Source organism: Bactrocera neohumeralis, chromosome 3 (genome assembly GCF_024586455.1).
Source record: "Bactrocera neohumeralis isolate Rockhampton chromosome 3, APGP_CSIRO_Bneo_wtdbg2-racon-allhic-juicebox.fasta_v2, whole genome shotgun sequence".
NCBI classification, from domain to species: domain Eukaryota; kingdom Metazoa; phylum Arthropoda; class Insecta; order Diptera; family Tephritidae; genus Bactrocera; species Bactrocera neohumeralis.
In genome coordinates, this window is record NC_065920.1 from 43086696 (window position 1) to 43107342 (window position 20647).

The 20647-nt window shown below is 35.7% G+C and overlaps 1 protein-coding gene across 4 annotated transcripts in view; it reads right to left on the reverse strand.

Moving 5' to 3' along the window:
• The window catches only part of LOC126752512 (protein outspread), a 173005-nt gene extending 157137 nt beyond the window's left edge, over positions 1–15868 (reverse strand). For 3 of the 4 annotated variants that reach the window (XM_050463361.1, XM_050463359.1, XM_050463364.1), the window contains exons 1-2: positions 15525–15868; positions 8741–9123 (exon numbers count right to left, since the gene is read on the reverse strand). In XM_050463361.1, the coding sequence (XP_050319318.1) occupies positions 8741–8863 (123 nt within the window). In that variant the 5' untranslated portion in view covers positions 8864–9123; positions 15525–15868. The remainder of the gene's footprint in view (positions 1–8740; positions 9124–15524) is intronic. The other variant, XM_050463360.1, reaches the window with a different exon arrangement.
• Between the last annotated feature and the right edge of the window lie 4779 nt (positions 15869–20647).

Genomic DNA, 20647 nt, shown 5'->3' on the forward strand with positions numbered 1-20647 from the left:
TCTTACCAAAAGTAAGTAATTATCTGGCAGTAAGACAGCACATAATGTTTTATGAAATTTTTATATGATGGAAAAACCCAAAAGGTGTATGTGAGGTGAGGAGTCGTTGAAAAAGTGGAACGGTGCGCTTTTTTACGGATCGAAGCTTGCGGGGAGAGTTTCCGGAGGAGTACTCTGTATCGAAGTATTTTTAAATTCCAGGTACGGGCTCTCTGATCATTGTAGCATTTGAAGTGACCGCCATTAAGGTAGTAGCAGATGTACTGCAGCCTCTTTTATCCACTTCGATAGTAGGGTTGTGGTACTAGCCTTGAGCACGCTGCAAGACTGCTGAGGGGTTTGCTAGGTCAGTTAATTCGGTCTCACTAGTTACAGAATGGGAGCGGGTAGGAGCTCCACTGGCTTCTTGCTGTTCGCTACTAGATGACTGTGGCTCAGACGAGTTCGGTAGGTGCTAACAAATGAGCGAACACAAAGTCCTTCTGCCAGGCGTAAATCGTAAGAAGTCTAAGAAATATAATGTTTCTTATTCATATAGAAATTTTTAGAGGGATAGCAAAAATATGTGTTTTGACGTTAAAGAAAACCATTGTCTTTATCATCACAGAAGAACTACCTTCGAACTTCTAATTTCTCTTACAGGTATACTACAGTGATAAGGCACGTTTTAATTTAGAGTGAAAAATAAGTACGTGCAATCGCGAAGATACTTTCTTAGGGTTTCGTGCTTCCAAGAAATAGTTAACGTCTGGTAAGGGTGTCACATTTGAGGTTTATACACATTCAAAACTAAAGCCTGAACTTTAAATAGCGTTAATGGTGAGCACTAGAAAAAAATTCTGTAGGACTCTTCGATCCTCATATCAATATCAATGATCTAAGTGCTATGTTGTTCCAGCAGCATAAAACTATACCCTGGCTTGGGCTTGTCTTTTGAACATTAGGGTAATGATTCTGTTAAAATAATTTGTTTGCGGATACGCCAAGTCAGCAATCCTATCACTGGCTACGACAGCCATTGAAAAACATAATCGATGAAAAGTGGCAAATTACAAGGTGCGTTCCAAAGTTAACAGGACTTTTTGAATCTAGCGCCTCCTGTTGGCGTCATCTATATGTCGCCTGGTGCCTTAGAATATCATCTATCTTTATCGATTGTCCAGAGAGAATTTCATGACATTTCATTTGAGCTTCGAGCAAAGAGCCAGTATTAGATTTTGTATTAAAATTGGTAAAAATTTTACCGAAATGTTTCAATTGATGAAACAAGTTTATGGCGATGATTGCAGAGTGCACGAGTGGTTTCAAAGTGGTCGTGAGGACATAAATGACGATCACCGGAAAATCCACCGAAACTGTACGTGAATTCATCAAAAATCAGCCGAAATCATCATTGAAATTCATGAAAATGAAATTGAACACTAAACATTTGGGCTTACGAAAGGTGTGTGCACGGTTTGTTCCGCACAAATTGACTGACGACCAAAAATTGCTCAGAGTCCATCTCATCGATCGAAGCTTCTGACCTATTATTTGACCGAAAATAACATTTTAACCATTAACCACTCCCCGTATTCACCTGATATGGTACCGTGCGACTTCTTCCTTTCGGAAAAATGCATTTGCCCATGAAGGGAAAGCGTTATGCAGACGTACAGGCCATTCAAAAGGCTTGCACCGATATACTGGCAGCCATACCGGCCAACGAGCTAAAACACTCGTTCGACATGCTTTTGGACCGTGCAAATGATGGAAAATTTTATCCATCAGAATGGAAATGTGTCCGTATTTCGTTTTTAATTAATGAAACAAAATATTGACGAGTTCATTGATTTTTATTTTAATAAAAATTTAAAAGAGTAAAAGATCAAAATCGCCTTTTTGAAAGCTGTACAAGCTATATGTATATATTTTCATAGAAATCATCACCACAGAATATTACCAATTTATGAGGTTGGCAAATATCCCCCTTCCGCTTTTTTGCTTTTTATTCAATGCTTTATAAAAAGTGTTACAGTGATTGGATTTAGTTCAAATATGCGTCGTTTCGTTCGATAATCTGTTTCCATCTAGACGGCAACTTCATGACTACCTAATATGATATATTAGCAGAATGAGAAATTCCAGGCTTATTACTAATAATTTGTTATTTCAAGCTATCCGGTGTTGCTTCTAAGAAATACACTTCCAAAACATTTATTGGTTACATAACAACCAAGCTTTAGTGGTGGAGCTCACAAATCTGTTAAATCATTAAGTTTGGCTATTCGACGAATTCATACTACTTTTCATTGTGAACCCAACCATTTGGTTGACTAGCATATGTATGTATTATCACACTTTCATAGCTGCCATGTGTGAAAGATATATTTCAGATATTCAAGTATCTGCAACTCTCATCTGTCACATGTGTTTGAAATGTTGCTACATAAGCGCAACTTAATTACGGCAAATAAGCAAAAAATTAATTGTAAAACGAAAAAAAACCGAAAAAAATTTTAAAACAACCTATTGTCATGCGAAATAAAGAAACACAAATGCGCAAATTTGCTTTGTAAGCTCATTTGTTTGCTTACGACAGCAAAGTTTTTGCTACTGCAACTGACAGAGTGAATTAATTACACGCTAACTGCCTTAAAGGTGCATAAAATGTGGAAATATGTAAGTATGCATATAGTTTGTTGTTTCAATAAAAAAATATATGAAAATACATACATACATATGTACATATAAATATGAATGTATGTATTTTAAAATTATATTTGAATATTTTTTCGACGCTGATTTAGGTAACAGTTACTTGTCACCTCGCTTATACATACATAAGTACATCTATTTATGAAACATCTTATTTATATATGTATGCATGTTTGTATGTATCTATGTGGTGCTATTGTACGTTGCTGTCACATTTGTTAATAGCTGAATATATTTACATACATTCATAGGTGATTTTGTTCCTGATGTGGTCGTGGTTGTGGTTGGCACGGGTGTGCAGCAATCGTAAAAAAAAAACTGCACACGTAATAGAGCTGCTCGTGGTTACGCTCATTTAATGAAAATCTTTTGTCACTACATTTACGAGTCTAACCTTCCGCCGACATAGCGCGGCAAAAACAATAACAGCACCGCCTCACCGCTACCCCTGTGGCTGGCGAGGTGCTATTTTGCTATTATTGTTGTTCAGAATTTGTTAGTCTTTTATGATTATATAAATACAGCGCTATTTATATATGTACATACATACGTATATAGTTAGCTATGTATGTTGTATATTCAGACAATGTTGGTGCGTGTGCGCTTTTGACATTCCAAACTGGTGTTTGGTATTTAGCGACCAACAAGAATGTCTGGCATGCAAACTGGATTTGCTAGCATTTGTATAAACCAACGTGCGGCTTCGGTACACACACATACACACACACATTGTAGTTGTCTATCGTCACATGCTTATACATTTACCATTTCCCCTGTGCTGCAAGCAATACTTTGTACACAAAGCGGTATAAATGTTATTGTTGTTGTTGGGTGTGCTTTGTGCAAAGTTCTAGCGTTCTTACGCCGCAATAAAAGTGAGAACATAAATTGTTAAAGCTGTTTCTTGCCTCCAACTGCCCCTGACGCTGCTTTCCTCAACACCTCAATTGCTTGCAACCAATGCAGCTGTAATATGCCTACACACATACACGCACACGGTAGTGTTGGTGCGCCTGTGTTTATGTTTGCTTGCGCTGGGTGCATCACTTGTGTTGCTATTGCCATTGTTGTTATTGCTGTAGCTTTTGTTGTTGTTGTTGTTGTTGGTGAATCATTGGTGCGGTTTCGCGTTTGGGTTCAATGCACAGCATTGATTGGTGCAACTAATTGTTGTTATATTGCAAATGCCATGGCTGTAGTGGCAGTACCTACTCGTTAAGTATTGTGTGGAAACTTATGAAGCTTCCACTATTATTTTTCTTCAATCTCATTTTATTTCATTTGTTTTCCGTTTGCTTTCCTCAGTTTGCTATTTTGTGTTTATTTTTTATTTCTTTTGAAGTGAAATAACTGTTCATGAGATCAATGACTTCATCCAGCACTTTCTCAATTACTTCACGAGATAATCAGTTCATCAAAAGACCAAGCGTAAAGGAACGGTAGTAGCGGAAATTTCACAATGAACAGTTAGCGTTTTTCTAGTTTTATTTAATTAAAAATTATTTTAAACTAAGCACGGGTATCTAATGTGTGAAATTTTTAATAGATATCATACCATAAGGTTACGAAGTTAAAAAGTAAAAAACAAATAATTTAAATGTCTTTACACATTTTCTATTTATAGCTGAGGCATAATCGGATATGATGGCCCCAGTTGTGTAGACACTTCGTTGGAGCTGCATTCGAGCCCAGTTTTCACCAAAATTGTAAATTTTTTAATAAAAGCCGTCGAGTATCGACAATCAAAGTAAAACCTAGTGCCCTTAAACAATAATTCACACCGATTTTCGTGATGATATTTTGTCAAATAAAAAGTTTTCCATACAGGAACTTGACCTTGATAGTTCAATTTGTATGTCAGATATCCGCTCTAGTAGTCCTATCTGAACGATTTGTTTGGACATTGTACCGATGTTTTAGACCATAATCCATGCCGAATTTCGTGAAGATACATATCTTCTCAAATAAAAAAGTTTTCCATACACGGATTTAACTTGTAGTTGTATGGCAACTATACACTACAGTCGTAGGGCTATACCCCTCGTATACTGCGGTAGTCACCCGTGTACAGCCCAGGAACACGGGTCGTCGGTCTTGAAACAAGCGCTGCATTATATTAATGTGTAGAAAAATTATACTACTACCCAATGAAAAAGAAACTACAGCCTCGGATGAAGGACCCCACTTTTGATAACGACGAACGATATGATTTAAGATCACAGCTAACGGAAGGTTTATTGTATGGCCCAACCTGAACGGCAGTGAAAGTGTCACATCTTAGGATGGCGAACCCGATTACGCAATCGGTAACGGTCGAGCCATTCAAATACGGCGGCGAAGAAATGACAAGGTGCATGCATTAGCTTTTTTGCAACATATGTATAGTCGGATGAAAACATTCACGGAACGCTGTAAGTTCTGCTTTTTTCAGACTGGATAAGGAAGCGAAGCATATGTCTGATTGTAACCGAGGATAAGGCGAAATATCTTCTGTTTACCACCAACCACCAAACAGTCATCGCATTCGCGTCTTGACTCACAAGTCACTATTGGCAGTCATAACTTTGAAGTCTTCAACATTAACACAAACAATAATATCAGTTTCGAAATCCAATACAGAATCACTCTTGCCAAAATGGGAATACTTTGGACTTAGTGGGCAATTGAAAAGTAAAGTCTTCTCTCTACGAATAAAGACAAAATTCTATAATTTACTCATTATTCCCGTCCGGCTATATAATTTATCTAATCAATCTATCTTATCTAATCATTTTGTGCGGATGGAAGAGAACACTCTAGCGTTGAATGTTTTCGATTCAATACCTGCTTGTGGAAGCAGAGAAAGAGGAAGACTTCCATTTCTACTCCGTTGGAGAGATCAGTGGGAGAAGGACTTGGCATCTCGAATTGAAGAATAAACCACTGACGCGCTGTTGTTAGCTCGGCTATAACCGAGTAAGCGGTGGCTACTCCAGTTAAGAAGAAGTTTCCTGATTTTGTAATGTAAAATGGTAGATATAAAAATGAAAGAGGCAAATCTCACAAAATCGTTGATAGTTTTATGAATTGTGGATGTAGACCACTGTTATCGGTAACATGATCTTTTTATGTGTAAAATACTATAATATCGCGCAGACTTCTTCAATCGTTTGAACGAGAATGACATCAAATTGATATATTTTTTATGTCTGTCTAATTTGAATGAAACGGAAACAACGAACTTTGACACAGATATTCTCTAAAAAAGAGTTGTAGTGAACAAGTTGCAGTTATCTATTTCTAACTCTTAATCTTGTTATATTAAGGAGATCCAAAAGATTTCATTAATATTATAGTTATTGAATGCAAACGATGTGATGACGGAAAGCATCGCAGATCTTAACAATTTAGAAAATATTATATTACATTCAACTTACGCTAAAAAAAACATCTAAGCTTATACGCTTCTCTATGAAAAATCTACTTTAATGAATTTTAATATACAAATACATATACGTATATTTGTATTGGTAACTGGAATTAATAAGGTTTTTTGTCTTTTAAGAACCATTTCAGCATTCTTGTTCGCTCTTTATCGCTTGTCATCTCTATTTCGCAACTTTAGTTTTGACAACTATGTCTTGTAGCTTGATATTTAACTAATGAGCTATTTTTTTTAGTACAAGCCCTGTTTTGGCTTTTTCATTATTTATCTATTAATATTAATATTAATTTTTAAACTTTTAATGAATTTACATACATTTGTTGCTAGCGTACACGTCCCGCACGTGTACACGTAGTGATTGATATATTGTAAGTTTCTAAGATAATCATTGCCTCAGGAAAGACATAAAAGTAAATATTTTTTAGCAGACTTTATTTAAATATATAATTTCTTTTCTGCTAAAATGAAAAAGAGCAATTACAAATTTAAGATAATCTTTTTTCAGTACAGTTTTCACACGTGGACGTGAGCCCATGTTGAGATTTTGAGTAAAAAATGGAAAAAAGTTGTTATTACCACATTTAAGTTAAAATGTAAGGGTTGGTTTTATCAGATAGTTGTTTTTATATTTAATCGAGTTTCTCCTCCAATGAGAATGGTCAGAATCTTGATTTTTCAACAAATGTAGGGTTCTACAATTTCTGAACCAAATCCAAGCATGAATGAAATAGGTCGAAGGTTTAACATTGTCTGAGGTGGTGTGTTTAGACAAGGCTTTATTCATCAGGAAAGGAATCAAAATCTGCTACTTCAGTAGCAGCCTATAACAGCAATTCTCCTCATAATTCGATAGTTAAGTTCATTTTAAATAACAGTGAGCTATATTACATAGAAAGTGGGATAGTTATGGGTTCCTGCAAATTTATACTTTTATGATATTACTATAAGTTTTACGAATATCAATATGGAGTTAATCATATGTGTCCTGGTCTACGAAAAGGGAGCTAACGTGCGAAAACTAGTTTTCTGGGAAAAGCTGTTAAAAATAATCGTCAGTTTCTCGTTATCTCATTAATTGTTCTCTTTTTTTTGACACCTAAGCCCCCTTTCCGTAGACCAGGTGACATATATTATAAATAAAGAACTCACTGAAATTTCATGCGGATAGTGTAAAATGTGTGTATATTAACCCTAAAAGCAAGTAAATCTCCTCCGACAGCCATATTAAATACATTTAGGGGTTTTACATAGACTCATAAAGTTATAAGTTATAACGATCCGAAAACATAGCATTGAGAATTGTAAAAGTGGTAACTCATTTTTGTATGTAATTCAACAACATTTTTTTAAACAAGTGTAAAAATATATAATTTTATGATTTTACTCGTACGATGCTTTATGACGGGTTATGAGTACCCCAATTGTTTTAAGCAAATTAAAATTTGAGACAGTAAAATGTATGAACGTCTCTTATAGGTTTTTTTTTGGGATGTAGTATTGAGCTTCTCATTAACGAATGTAACTTTAGTTAAAGGCTGAAGTTTGCCTTATAGCAAGTGATGGAGAATTAAATGAATTAGCGATCTTAATAAGTAGAATGGACTAAAGAGTAGTTTACTCGTATTCTTCATACAACATTTCAAATTTGTTCGAAGTCACATACAATGGAAAAGGCCCGAGTCTTCAATATAGTGTATACATATACATACATATGTACTTGTACATATGGTTAAACTTTTGCTTCCACATGTGTATGTTCAAATTTTGTATGCGCTAATAATATGCAACTAACATTGAATACTATATAATAGTTGAAGTAGTCTTCTGCATAATACTGAGCTGTGACGCTTAGAAAACAAACAAAGCTACCAATTTCCATAACGCAGTGAATGCACATACATATATACTACATTATGATAAAAAGTAAAGAAATAGGAAAAAACCAAAAGCTTCAAATTAAAAGAGCAACGCTGCATGCTTAAATATGTACCACGTGTGTGTAAGTGTGTGCATGGAAAAATTAAGTCAAAAGGTAAACATCAAAAAGAAAAAAAAAACGGAAAAGCTATCAAGAAGAAATAAAAACTAATATAAAACATTTGATTAGAATTACAAAGCGACAGAATTTCAACTCATTATATATGCAAGGCTAGCAAGGCCGGTTGGCATATTGCACAGAACTGGGCACCGTTGCGGTGTATTTGTTTTGATGATTATATGTGTTTGTATGTATGTTACTGCTGTCTGTTGTGGATTTATATAAATTTCTCTGACTTTTATGTGGCATATGCCACTCGCATATACAAACTATCTCATATGAGGCATGAAGTTAATATTGTTTACCGGGCAAAGCCGGTACTTTAAGCAGTTGCATGCATACATACATGACTATGTGACTATGAAATTTCTATTTATAAAATAAGAACAGTGATGTACGGCGTTATTTATGCAGGCGTGCCAGGCCCCAAAAACTGCACTGCATATGTATGCATCTATACATAAGTATTTATAAATGTATATACACAACGATATAATTTTAATATTTTATATACTAGTTATACCTAAAAGATATGTATATCTGGTCTTTGGAATATTTAAATATAGATGCAACTGACATACCCGATTACATTCCAAGGCGGCGGCGCTGTGTTCCTCGCGCTGACGAAAGCAGTGACTGCATTTGCTTTTGTTGAAGATATTTGGTGAAAATTTACGACAGTCCGAGGTGCGTGTTGCCGACATTTTTGCGTTGTTGTTGTAAGTGTAGCTATTTTTATTGTCTATTTTTCTTGTTGTTACAATTCAGTTTTTATTGCGACATACATATGTATATGTGCATGCAATTTGTAAATATGTGTTGGCTTCTATGTATCTGTTGCAATGTAGATAGTTTAATAAAATTCTTTTGTTTTTGTTTATTGAAATTTATGTTATATAGATGGTAACTTTATCATCGGTTTTGGATTTTTTTTTCGATTTATGTTAACAATTTAATGATGTGACTATATTATAGTGAGAAAAAGAAGGTGCTAAATATAAAATTTATTCATAATAATATACAAATGAATAAAATAAAATCATAAAGCTTATTTTTTATGTCCTTACAACTGCTGCTGCCATCCATCGTTCTTTTTACTTGAATTCTGGTTATGAATCTGGATTTTCAGCATTTTTTTTAAAGGCGATAATTAATATATAAGGAATTACATGTTTTGTTTGAGATAACTGCAGTTAGATACATATGTATGTGTATGTATTTGTATGAAGTCCGAGATTTTTTGGTATTCTATTTATTTAGCACAAGTTTTCTTAATTTCTTTCTTAATTTCTAATTTAATCTTTCTTGGCAAAAAATTTTAAACAGGTGGCAATTCTACTCTGCAAATTTTATATTTTCATTTTAAAATTTTAAATAGGAGACAATCTTAAAATATTCTACACATCTGATCATTTTGTATGAAATTTAAAAGTCAAACAGAATCGATAAAACTTTTTCCTAGATTGATTCAACCGTTTTATACTCTTGCAACTAGTTCTATAGAGTATTATAGTTTTGTTGACCTAAAACTAAGCGAGATAGATAAAGGGTTATTTAGTATAAGGCTGTCAAGTATTTTCCTTCCGCTTTTTTGCTCTTTACTCAATGCTTTATAAAAAGTGTTACAGTGATCAGATTTAGTTCAAATATGCGCCGTTTCGTTCGATAATAATAATTCGATAATCTGTTGCCATCTAGATGGCAACTTCAATAATAGCCCCCTCGCAGAAGCCCCCCTTCTTATTTGCGAAGAACTCGGACAGCCAATTATCACAAGCCTTTCTTGAGTTCAACACTACACCCTCCCTTTTGGCCAATTTTGAACGCTTCTGGTCGATCGCCTGCTTCAAGCGGTCCAGTTGTTCACAGTATATGGTAGAATTAAGCGTATGGCCATACGGGTTCAGCTCATAGTGGATGATTCCCTTCCAATCCCCCCAAACGCACAGCAAAACCTTCCTGACCCTCAATCCCGGCTTGCCCACTGTTTGGGACTATTCACCGGCCTTCGACCACGACCGTTTTCGCTTGATATTGTTGTATGTGATCCATTTTTCGTCGCCAGTCACCATCCGCTTCAAAAATGGGTCGAGTTCATTCCGTTTCAGCAGCATATCGCAGGCGTTGATTCGGTCCAGAAGGTTTTTTTGTGTCAAATCATGCGGCACCCAAACATCAAGCTTTTTTGTATATCCAGCCTTCTGCAGATGGTTTCAAATGGTTTGGTGACTAACTCCATCTTTTGGGCGATGTCACGAGATGCCATATACCGGTCTAACTCGATGTTTTCCATGATTTGATCTTGAATACAGGAAAAAAATTCGTCGTCGTAGGTCTTCCGCCGGGAGGCTTATCCATGGTGTCGTTTTCACTCTCCGGTCTGAAAAAAATCGCAGTTTGAAGTCTGATAGAGAACCATGGCGACTGCCCCAAAACACCATTAATCTCACGGAACATTTCTCTAGCGGATTTGCCTTTAACGAAAGAAAACTTAAAAAAAGTACAAAAAAATACGAGTTCGAAGATTTGCGTAATCGGACTGCCACGCCCACAAGTCGCCATTTAACCAAAAACATATAAAGTGCCATAACTAAGGACTAAATTAACATATAAAGCTTTAATTTGGTAAATGTGGGCAAAAATTCTTGAAAAAATGGGCGTGGACCCGCCCTCTAACAAGTTTAATATACATATCTCCTAAACCTCTTCGGACTAATACTTCCCTTAGCCCCCATATATGTACTTAATATCAAGATTTTCGAAATTCGGGGTGACTTTGTACCGCATATTTTGGCCAATATGTGAGTTATCGCAATGAAAACAAGAGAGCATGTTTTATTCATAACAGTGTAACATTGTGCCTAAAATTGATAAATTTGAGCGAAAAATTGGCCTAGTACCTTTATAACCAATATCAGGATTTTCGAACATCCTGCTAACTTTACTCTCCAAGTTTTTACACCTTATAGTATTTTCCTGGCCTTGAATCTTGCAAGTTGCAAGAGTATAAAATGTTCGATTGCACCCGAACTTAGCGTGTTTCATCTCTATTTGTATGTATGTCAATTTGTGTGCGTTTGGCACATCACAAACCATTTTTTTGGGCGATTTTTGCCTTAGAAAATTTATAAGCGAATTTGCTTGAAATTTTGTGTAGAAATCGATTTCGATATTCACTCAATAACTCTCCGTTCATTACATAAAATAAAGAAACTCCATTCTCTCATTTAATAATTTTAACCGCTTTCAATCAATCTTGGGTGAATCAAGCAAATGTTCGACCACAGTCGTGCTTTATAATGTGTTATGATAATTTGTCAATGACTGCCAAGTATTTCTATAAGATCCAGATTATAAAGACTAACTAAAAAGACTGTCTAAGTTTGGCTAAATCTTAAGGTAGACTTTCCTCAATACTAATAATCATAATCAAATGATATAAACACCGCTATACATTTTGTGATCAACGTAATATAGACGAAAAGTACAAAATATCTCACACCTGGCATTTCCAATGAACACCTACATATGTACATACATATATATTTACGATCCAAAACTAATAAGAGAAATAATTTTCGGAGATACAGGCGTAAATTATGATTTTTGTGTTATTATTTTTGTTGTTGTCTCATTGCCACTAATCTGGCCGTTATTTGACCTTCCCATAAGCCAACCAATTAAATAATGACTTTTATCTTCAAAGTACAAATTCAATGATATTGTTTTATACAGGTTAATGTTAAATGTTTATATAATTTCTTAGGGGTACATTAACTGCACTCGAGCAACTGAAGCATGTTACATTTTTGACAGCTCGATTTGACAGCTGCTCGTACACGTGACACTTGTGAAGTAATGCACATAAAAACACTCGATGCGGCATGTACCGTATAATTGGGTAAATATGTAGGTATGTATATATATACTTACGTACATGAAATTTCACATAAGTACATATATGTATATGTGTGTTAATTGTTAAAATGCGCTAAAAATTAAACTAGACAATACGTAAATATGTATACGAATATACATATATGCAGATAAATAAGATACATAAGCACGTACTGAATCATTACTTGCTCGACTTTACTTCGCAGTTTTACCGCTTTTGTAGAGGTATTTATTAACGTCTCTGTCACTCGCCAATTACGCTTCTTAAGCGCAGTCTTATGCTCAACGCAAGTAGGCGTAAAGTGCGTTCAATTGGCGAAAAACGCATTGAGGTCATAGCAAGTAAACAAAAAATAATGCGAATAATTAAAAGATGTACATTTATCTACTGCAAAAAAAAATAATAAAATAAAATTTACCGACTTTGAGATAAAGCGCCGCAATTAAAGTGCAAATAGATAAAGTTAAGCGCAACGTAAAATCATAGAAATGCGATAAGAATTCTAAGTTTAGTGCGGCTTTTAAGCTGATTTTTCCTTTTTCGCGCGCTCATTTACCACTGCTGTTTCATTATTTATTTTTTACTTCGTCATCAAAAAAAAGTGGGTGAGTCGCGCTTCGACTTCACTTTTAGTTACGGTTTTTTATTACCTTCTGAGCGCTTTACTCATATTTACCCATACAGGTACAACACACCTGTGTGTGAAAAGCTAAAAACGGTCTGTACTAAATTTTTTATGTACAAGTACTTTATTACTTTTTATTTTGTTTACATTTTTACGTGCACATTTTGTTTATTTTTCATGATTCCATGTTTTTACTTGAATTTCTGCGACTGTATTCAATTCTACGCTTTGTGTACTTATTTACGTTATTTTTTCATAGCAACCGTAATCGTTTTATTCTTGTTTTTGTACGGTTGTACCGTTTTTCAACTGTGTTTTCGAAGTTGGTCAGCAGGTTGACAGTTCTTACAATTATTCGATTATAATAATAATTATTGATTTTTATACTTATTAGTTTCTCACCAGCTTGTCATTTTTATGTAATCTCAAAGTTTAGCTTAAAAGATTTGCATTTCCATAAAAGTATTTTATTATATTTTTTGTTGCTGTAACGTTTGATTTGTAGTATAATAGTTTAGTTACAACCACTAAAGTTATCTATCACCAGGTCTATGAAGCGAACTATTTAAAAACTGTCTTATCAGAGATATAGCATAGTAATAGATGAGAGTCGGAAGAGACCTGCAGAGAGGTCGTAAGTGTTCGGTAGAGAATGCTATAATTTTTTTATTCTACGAGTACATCCACTAAGTAAAAGATCAAGTGTAACTCTAGTGTTACTAACCAATCGAACTCTCTAGCCCATACACAACACTCGGAAAGAGATTTAGAAAAGGGATTATTTTACCCATGGATAAAGGGATGCCCTATTTCTAGTATGAGAACAACTTAAAATTTGTGTTTTTATAACATTTTCCATTGTAGCCAGATAGGACAAAATATTTGCTTTTAAGCATTTAAATTCAAACAACCAATATAACGATTGAAAATTACTATCTGTTGACCATTAAATCTTATTTGTGATATATAAGAACAATTGATTTTTGAATCTACAACAATAAATAAAGTAAATTAAACTTTTTAGCTGACAAAGTTTTTATCGTTTACAATTGAAAATTAATACTCCGAAGCATCAAATCCGAAAATATTTCATTAAAAACATTCAAATTTCGCGTTTTCTTTAATTTTCATTGTTTTACATTTTTGTTAGTGAACTTGAACGGCGGTATCAAATCTCTCCGTTCATATATATTTTTAGTACGATTTCAGACCGACCGTTTTAGTCATTCCTATTGCTAAACGTTAAACCTATCCGATCCAGTCAACTGTCAAAGTCGGGTAGGTGAGTTACGCTCTCAATTTCAAATGACAGGAGAGGTGGGCACATATTTAACTCTGATTTGCCTATTGTAAAGTGACTGATTGTTGGAGTCTCACGTTCGATAAGCTTGCTTCAAAGGTCTGATATCAGTATTGTCGTTATATTTTATGAAGTCCTTCCCAACCTTTTTGGATAAAGGTTCCGTCTTAAAAGAGAGACTATAATAGATTTCATCTAAAGCATTTCTGCACATATGGCTGGCAGAGTATTAGTTAGGTCTGACTTAAAAGTAACTAAAAACATTTTCCCAAAGCACGAAGTTACGGCTTTTTAGCGACTCATACATTTTTCTATTAAACGATCTACGATCTATTTGAATCCAAAACAGATATTTTTCGATATTTATCTGGACTGTTTGTCTGTATTTTCTTCGTATTGAAGTATCCATATATGCATCTTTTAAGCACTTAAGTATCTATGTACATATATATATATATATATGTATATGTATATGTAATATAAACAAATATTAAATTTTTTTATGATTTTCTCACGAAAACTACTCTTTTCAAGCATTATTTTGCACAAAAAACTATTATTTTTTGGTGTCAGATTCGAGTTTCACGCATTCGTCTGACGAGTCTATGTGATTCTGGCGTATATAATGGTAAAGGCGCTTCGTCACACTCACACACTGACTCAGCTGAGATCATCTCGTGCCTAAATTTTAATTTTTTTATTCTATTTGTTATTACATTTAACAATACCAAGGCTAGCTTGCCATAGCAAAATTTATACACACACAATTGCTAAGCTTGTGCGCCGATTATAAAATCTTAGCAAAGTTGATTATAAAATTCCTTATTGAATGGTTATGTATGAAACGCTAATAAATGACAGTGACAACAACAAAAAATGCAAACAAAACAATAATACAGACAACAACAGTATCTGCTGGCAGTTATGTGAATCTCAAGTAAAGAACGTCAGCAGCAGCAACAACAATAATAATAACGGCTATCGGTTTAGCCTCAACAAAAGTCAGCTACAGGAGTCAGAGTCAACAACAAAAACAAGTTAACAGCACACGCAGCCAGTTAGCAATGCAGTCATTCAGCCACCAAGTCAAACGGCGAGCCACTTCTTGCTGCATGCCACATCTCATTATTTTTGTCTGTCTGTTTGTCTGTCTGTCTTCACGAACAGCCAGTTTTTGTTTGCTTTGTGTGTTTTTCTTCATTTGTTTTCGTATTAGCTACGTTTGCACTTTGAAAATTTATTTATTTTTTGTTATTTTTTCGTTTTTGCATATATTTAGCCGATTAACGTGGATTTTTTATTGCACTTTTCACAATTCCTAAAACACACACACAATGTATCGTATTGTTTAATTTTGTTTTAAATTTTAGTTTCCTATTACAAGCACAGGTTTTAACACATATCTTATTTTTGTTTTCCTTCATTTGTGGCTGCGCTGCTGCCTTTGCTAAACTACCTGCTATTTGATTTTCGTATTCATAACTTTTTAACACAACGAAAAACTTATACAAGAACACCAAAAAACAGCAAATATTTCATTACTTTTTGACTTTACACCGTAGCTATTGTTGTTGTTGTGCACTACAACATTTATTTCGTGCCCATTTTCGCACTCGCGTATTTACTTTTCGCTTCACTTCTCACTTCACAACAGTTTGCGCATTGCAAATTGGCATTTATTTAGTAATCCGAAAGATACATTTTTAGGCATTGATCACTTGAGAATGCAGTGCTTTTCGTTGCACTCTAAATTTGTACTGAAATTCTTGTTTACAGTGACCCGTTTCTTAAATTTATTTACAATATTTAGTCAACTTCTTGCATTAATCGTTTGTTGTACATTCGATTTATGCGTGCGCGACACGTACACGTACCCATTCAGATACGTGAATACAACTCAACTGGTTTCATTTGCCAGCCGTTCATCGCTTCTTAGCCAATGAATGGCAATGCCCAGACACACACTGGCCGCATGATGTCCAACCCACAGCTCAAACATGTTCGCTCATGGGGTTCGAAGAGCTCCAATTTGTTGGGGCAGAGTTGCTTTGTCGCGCTGATGATGGGTTGTTGAATGTTTAGTAAGTGAGGTCAGGGTATCCAACGGCTGTAAATATGAAAAGTTGGAATCTTATTTATTTTGCGCTCTGCAATACTGAAAAGTAGTGAATTGACTGCAGTAGGTCTTTAGCAATGGGAGCCAAGCATAAAAAAATATTAATAATTATTATTTTGCTTTTGGTTACGTTTCTAACTGATTGTTTACCGAGTTTTCAAGTTATACGCCAATGAAAATATAGTGCGATCCATTTCGAGGTTCCCTATTTTTTTAAGTAAAAGCACAGAATCTTTAAATTTAATGGAGAATGTTTATTATCATTCGAAAGAACATTCTTTAACATTTATTTTTTGCAGATTATCGTTTTCAAATGTCGGCCGCGGCTACGTTTCAGACGATCCATCCCTTGAGTCCAATTTTCTATGTTTTCCTCCAAGGCCTGAATCGAAGCGGAATTGTTCGCATAGACTTTAGACTTCACAGATTCTCACAGGAAAAAGTCTAACGGTGTGATATCACACGATCTTGGTGGCCAATCGACCGGTCCAAAACGTGAAGTTATCTGCTCATTGCAGTGTTCTCTCAATAAGTCCTTTGATACATGAGATGTGTAAAAAGTACCGCCGTCTCGTTGAAACTAAATGTCGCCGAGATAACGAGCTTCAATTTCAGGCATCAAATAGTTGGTTATAGTGGCGCGATAAAGGTTGCCATTGACGGTTACGTTCTCACCGGCATCATATTTGAAGAAATATGGACCTATGATTCCACCGGCCCACAAACCACATCAAACCGTTATTTTATCTGGATGAAACGGCAGCTCTTCAATCTCTTCAGTTGCTCTTAGTCCCAAGTACGGAAATTTCGCATGTTTACGTACCAATTGAGAAAGAAATGGGCCTCATCGCTGAACAAAATTTCGCAAACGCCGGATCTTCTTGGAACTTTTCAAGAGCCTATAGAGTGAAGCGATGTCGCTTGGGAAGGTAGAGCGGTTTCAGTTCTTGCACAAGCTGTATTTTGTGCCCTTTCAAATATACTAAAATGTGCCAAGTCGTGGCATCCGTCAGTTCGAGTTGATGCGAAAGGCCCCGAATCGACTCTCCACGTTCTACGTGTACACTCTCAGCAACGGCTGCTATATTTTCTTCACTGCGTATCTATTCGGCCGAATATTATCCAATGAATGCTGAGTCTCAAGATGGGTGATGGTGTTGCGAATAGCCTGCTGAAATGCTGAACAACACTGAACAAAAATAACATGACAGCGACTCATACGAATCTGTCAAAGCTGCTGGAAAAAGTAACTCTACTTAGATCACCTATTATATGGTTTCTAATAACCATTTTTGACTTTCTTGCCAAGGGTCTTGCGGAAAATCTATAAAGCTAAAGAATACATCTTATTCATTCGATTGTCATAATTTTATATTTTGCTCTTTATACAAATATCAAATAGTTTATTATACCCTGAACAGGGTATATTAAGTTTGTCACGAAGTTTGTAACACCCAGAAGGAATCGTCGGAGAGCTGAGTCGATTTAGCCATGTCCGTCTGTCTGTCCGTCTGTCTGTCTGTCTGTATATATACGAACTAGTCTCTCAGTTTTTAAGATATCGTTTTGAAATTTTGCAAACGTCATTTCCTCTTCAAGAAGCTGCTCATTTGTCGGAACGGCCGATATCGGACCACTATAACATATAGCTGCCATACAAACTGAACGATCGGAATCAAGTTCTTGTATGGACAACTTTCACATTTGACAAGATATATTCACGAAATTTGATATATGTTATTTTCTAAGGTAACAATGTAATCTCCGAAGAAATTGTTCAGATCGGTTAACTATAGCATATAGCTGCCATACAAACTGAACGATCGGAATCAAGTTCTTGTATGGAAAACTTTCACATTTGACAAGATATATTCACGAAATTTGGTATATGTTATTTTCTAAGGTAACAATGTAATCTCCGAAGAAATTGTTCAGATCGGTTAACTACAGCATATAGCTGCCATACAAACTGAACGATCGGAATCAAGTTCTTGTATGTACAACTTTCACATTTGACAGGATCTATTCACGAAATTTGGTATATGTTATTTTTTAGCAACAATGTAATCTCTAAAAAACTTGTTTAGAACGGATTACTATAGCATATAGCTTCCATACAAACTGAACACATAGTTACTAACAGAAATGCGCCTGTGAAGGGTGTTTAGCTTCGGTGCAACCGAAGTTAACGTTTTTTCTTGTTCTTTTCTAGCAATGTATCTTGAAAAAATTTGTAATGCTCTCACTTTTTACCAACTAATTTTTCGCAGTTGCTCTAATATGTTCAAAGAATGCATGAGAAGTTATAAGAGTGTCTAGATTAGTCAGCTATAAGTTCCAAGATCTGGAATCTATAGCTGACTACTAACGGTGCTGTGGTGTAGTAGTTAAACACGTGCACAGTTTTTGAGACATCAACCTGAAATTTTGCACACGTTTTCTCCCCAAGAAGCTGCGCATTTGTCAAAACCGCCATTTTGGGCTTTGAAGGAATATGGGTTTCATATAAAGTAATCGTCCAAAATCAAGTTCTTGTATGGAAAGTTTTTTATTTAACACGGATTTTGTTCTTCGAAACGGTTCAGATCAAAATACTATGACATATACAAGCTACCATTCACACTGACCGATCAAAGTCAAGTTATTTCACATACGGTTAAATGTCGGGATAGAATGATAATCGAAAGGATAGATTGGGTACATGAGTAAGGTGAATATTGAGACCCCGCTATTTCCATTATGGACATTAAACCTGTTAAAATGTGGGAGTACTATTCAAGCTTTGCTTTTCAGTTAGATGGCTGTCCTTCGTGAAGCCAGATGAAAAACTCTTATATTTAGATATTAGTTATCGACAAAGTGCCGTGAACATATCACAATTCTTTTAGGTGTTTTATTTATATTTTCGCTATTTTAGATAGAAAGTGTGAGATCCCCGGGATTTTTATTTTGATCTGACAAAAGTGGTATATTCAAGCGAAGAATTCCCTACACCTTTTGCGATTCATCCTAGGCCAGAAAGATGTTGCTACTGCACACCACCTGTTCCCATTTCGAAGTTATTGAGACTGAAATACCTGCCCTAGTACGTTCCGCGGTCAACTCATATAGTAGGTCAGTGATACTACTATAAGAGTGGATAGTAACCACTTTGAAAGAGGCTGCAATGGTCAAGAAGCCTAAAACTGGAGCTGATGGAAAATCCGCGGTTCATTTCTCCCGTCCACCTACACTTACCGAAAGCTTTGATCTATCCGTAAAAAAATTCACCTCGAGGGTATGTGAGCAGAGAAGCGATGGTGACGGAGAGCGCTCAAGCACCGAACTCAAGGCTAATATTACTGCTCTACTATAAGAGTGGATTGTAATCACTCTGAAAGAGGCTGCACTTCAAAGCGGTATTTCTACCTTTGCCTCGAGGATTTGTGAACTGAGAAGCGATGGTGACCTGGTATCCAACTATTTTAGATTTAAGTCAAAGTGTGCGAGAATTCCAGACCGCCCAGACTCACAGTTCTCTAAGAACCCAAATTCTCGTGAGTTTGAAGGCAGCTTTCGCGGTAATGCACTATGTGACTATATCTACCGCTGTTATACTTATGTATATGTAGCAACACATTCAGCGTCATCTGTGGTGTGTGCAATACTCATCAGCGCAGTGCGTAGAACAACCACCATTTTTTTCACGAGTGTAGTCTTTTCCACAACCGTCCAGCAAATAAGAATTCCGTATATCATTAAAGGTTTAACTATGGTTTCGTAGAGCTAAGGAACTATCTTTGGTGAAAGTTCCGACTTTTTTCCATTGGCTCGCCTGCAGCAGTACAGGGCAACGGATACCTTCCATGCTCTTTCTTTGATGTTAGTGTTCCCCGAGAGCTTCTTGTTTAAGAACTTAACTTTGTCAGCAGGCCCAAGACGCGTTCTCTAACTCTTTGTTCCTTATAAACCTAACGATCAATCATCTCTTTAGGGTTTTCAATAAGAAAGAGAAGACACTACTTGGTCTAAAATCTTTGCTGATACACGCAATCTTACCACCAGAATGGTTTCCCTCTACCACGAAGCCATTCTGAGGACTTCGATGCACTTATACACGTCAGGAAAGAGCAAGGATTCCTTTCATAATATACCTGGAGTGAAGTATGAGTGGTCCTTTAGAGCCCTCCAGTATGAAATAAGAGGTCACAAAGAGCTAAAGGCAAGGATGAGGTCGAGGATCTCCGTCCTGAGTGCCTTGTTAAAAGTGGATGTATTAGCCTTGTTGCAAATAAAAATATTTATTTCTCTGATTTGTATTCGAACATCCCCAGATTGTATACTGCGAGTTTGCATCGGCGAAAATGATAAAACTGATTTCCCTTTTGGCGCGCTTCTCGTTCCACATGAAGTAATAGGTTTTCGAATGCCGCCTTTGTATGTTGGAGATTGATTTCCCTTTTGGCGCGCTTCTCGTTCTACATGAAGTAATAGGTTTTCGAATGCCGTCTTTCGATGTTGGAGATTAAACTAAAGAAACCTCATTATCCATTCTCGCCCTTCTGCCCCA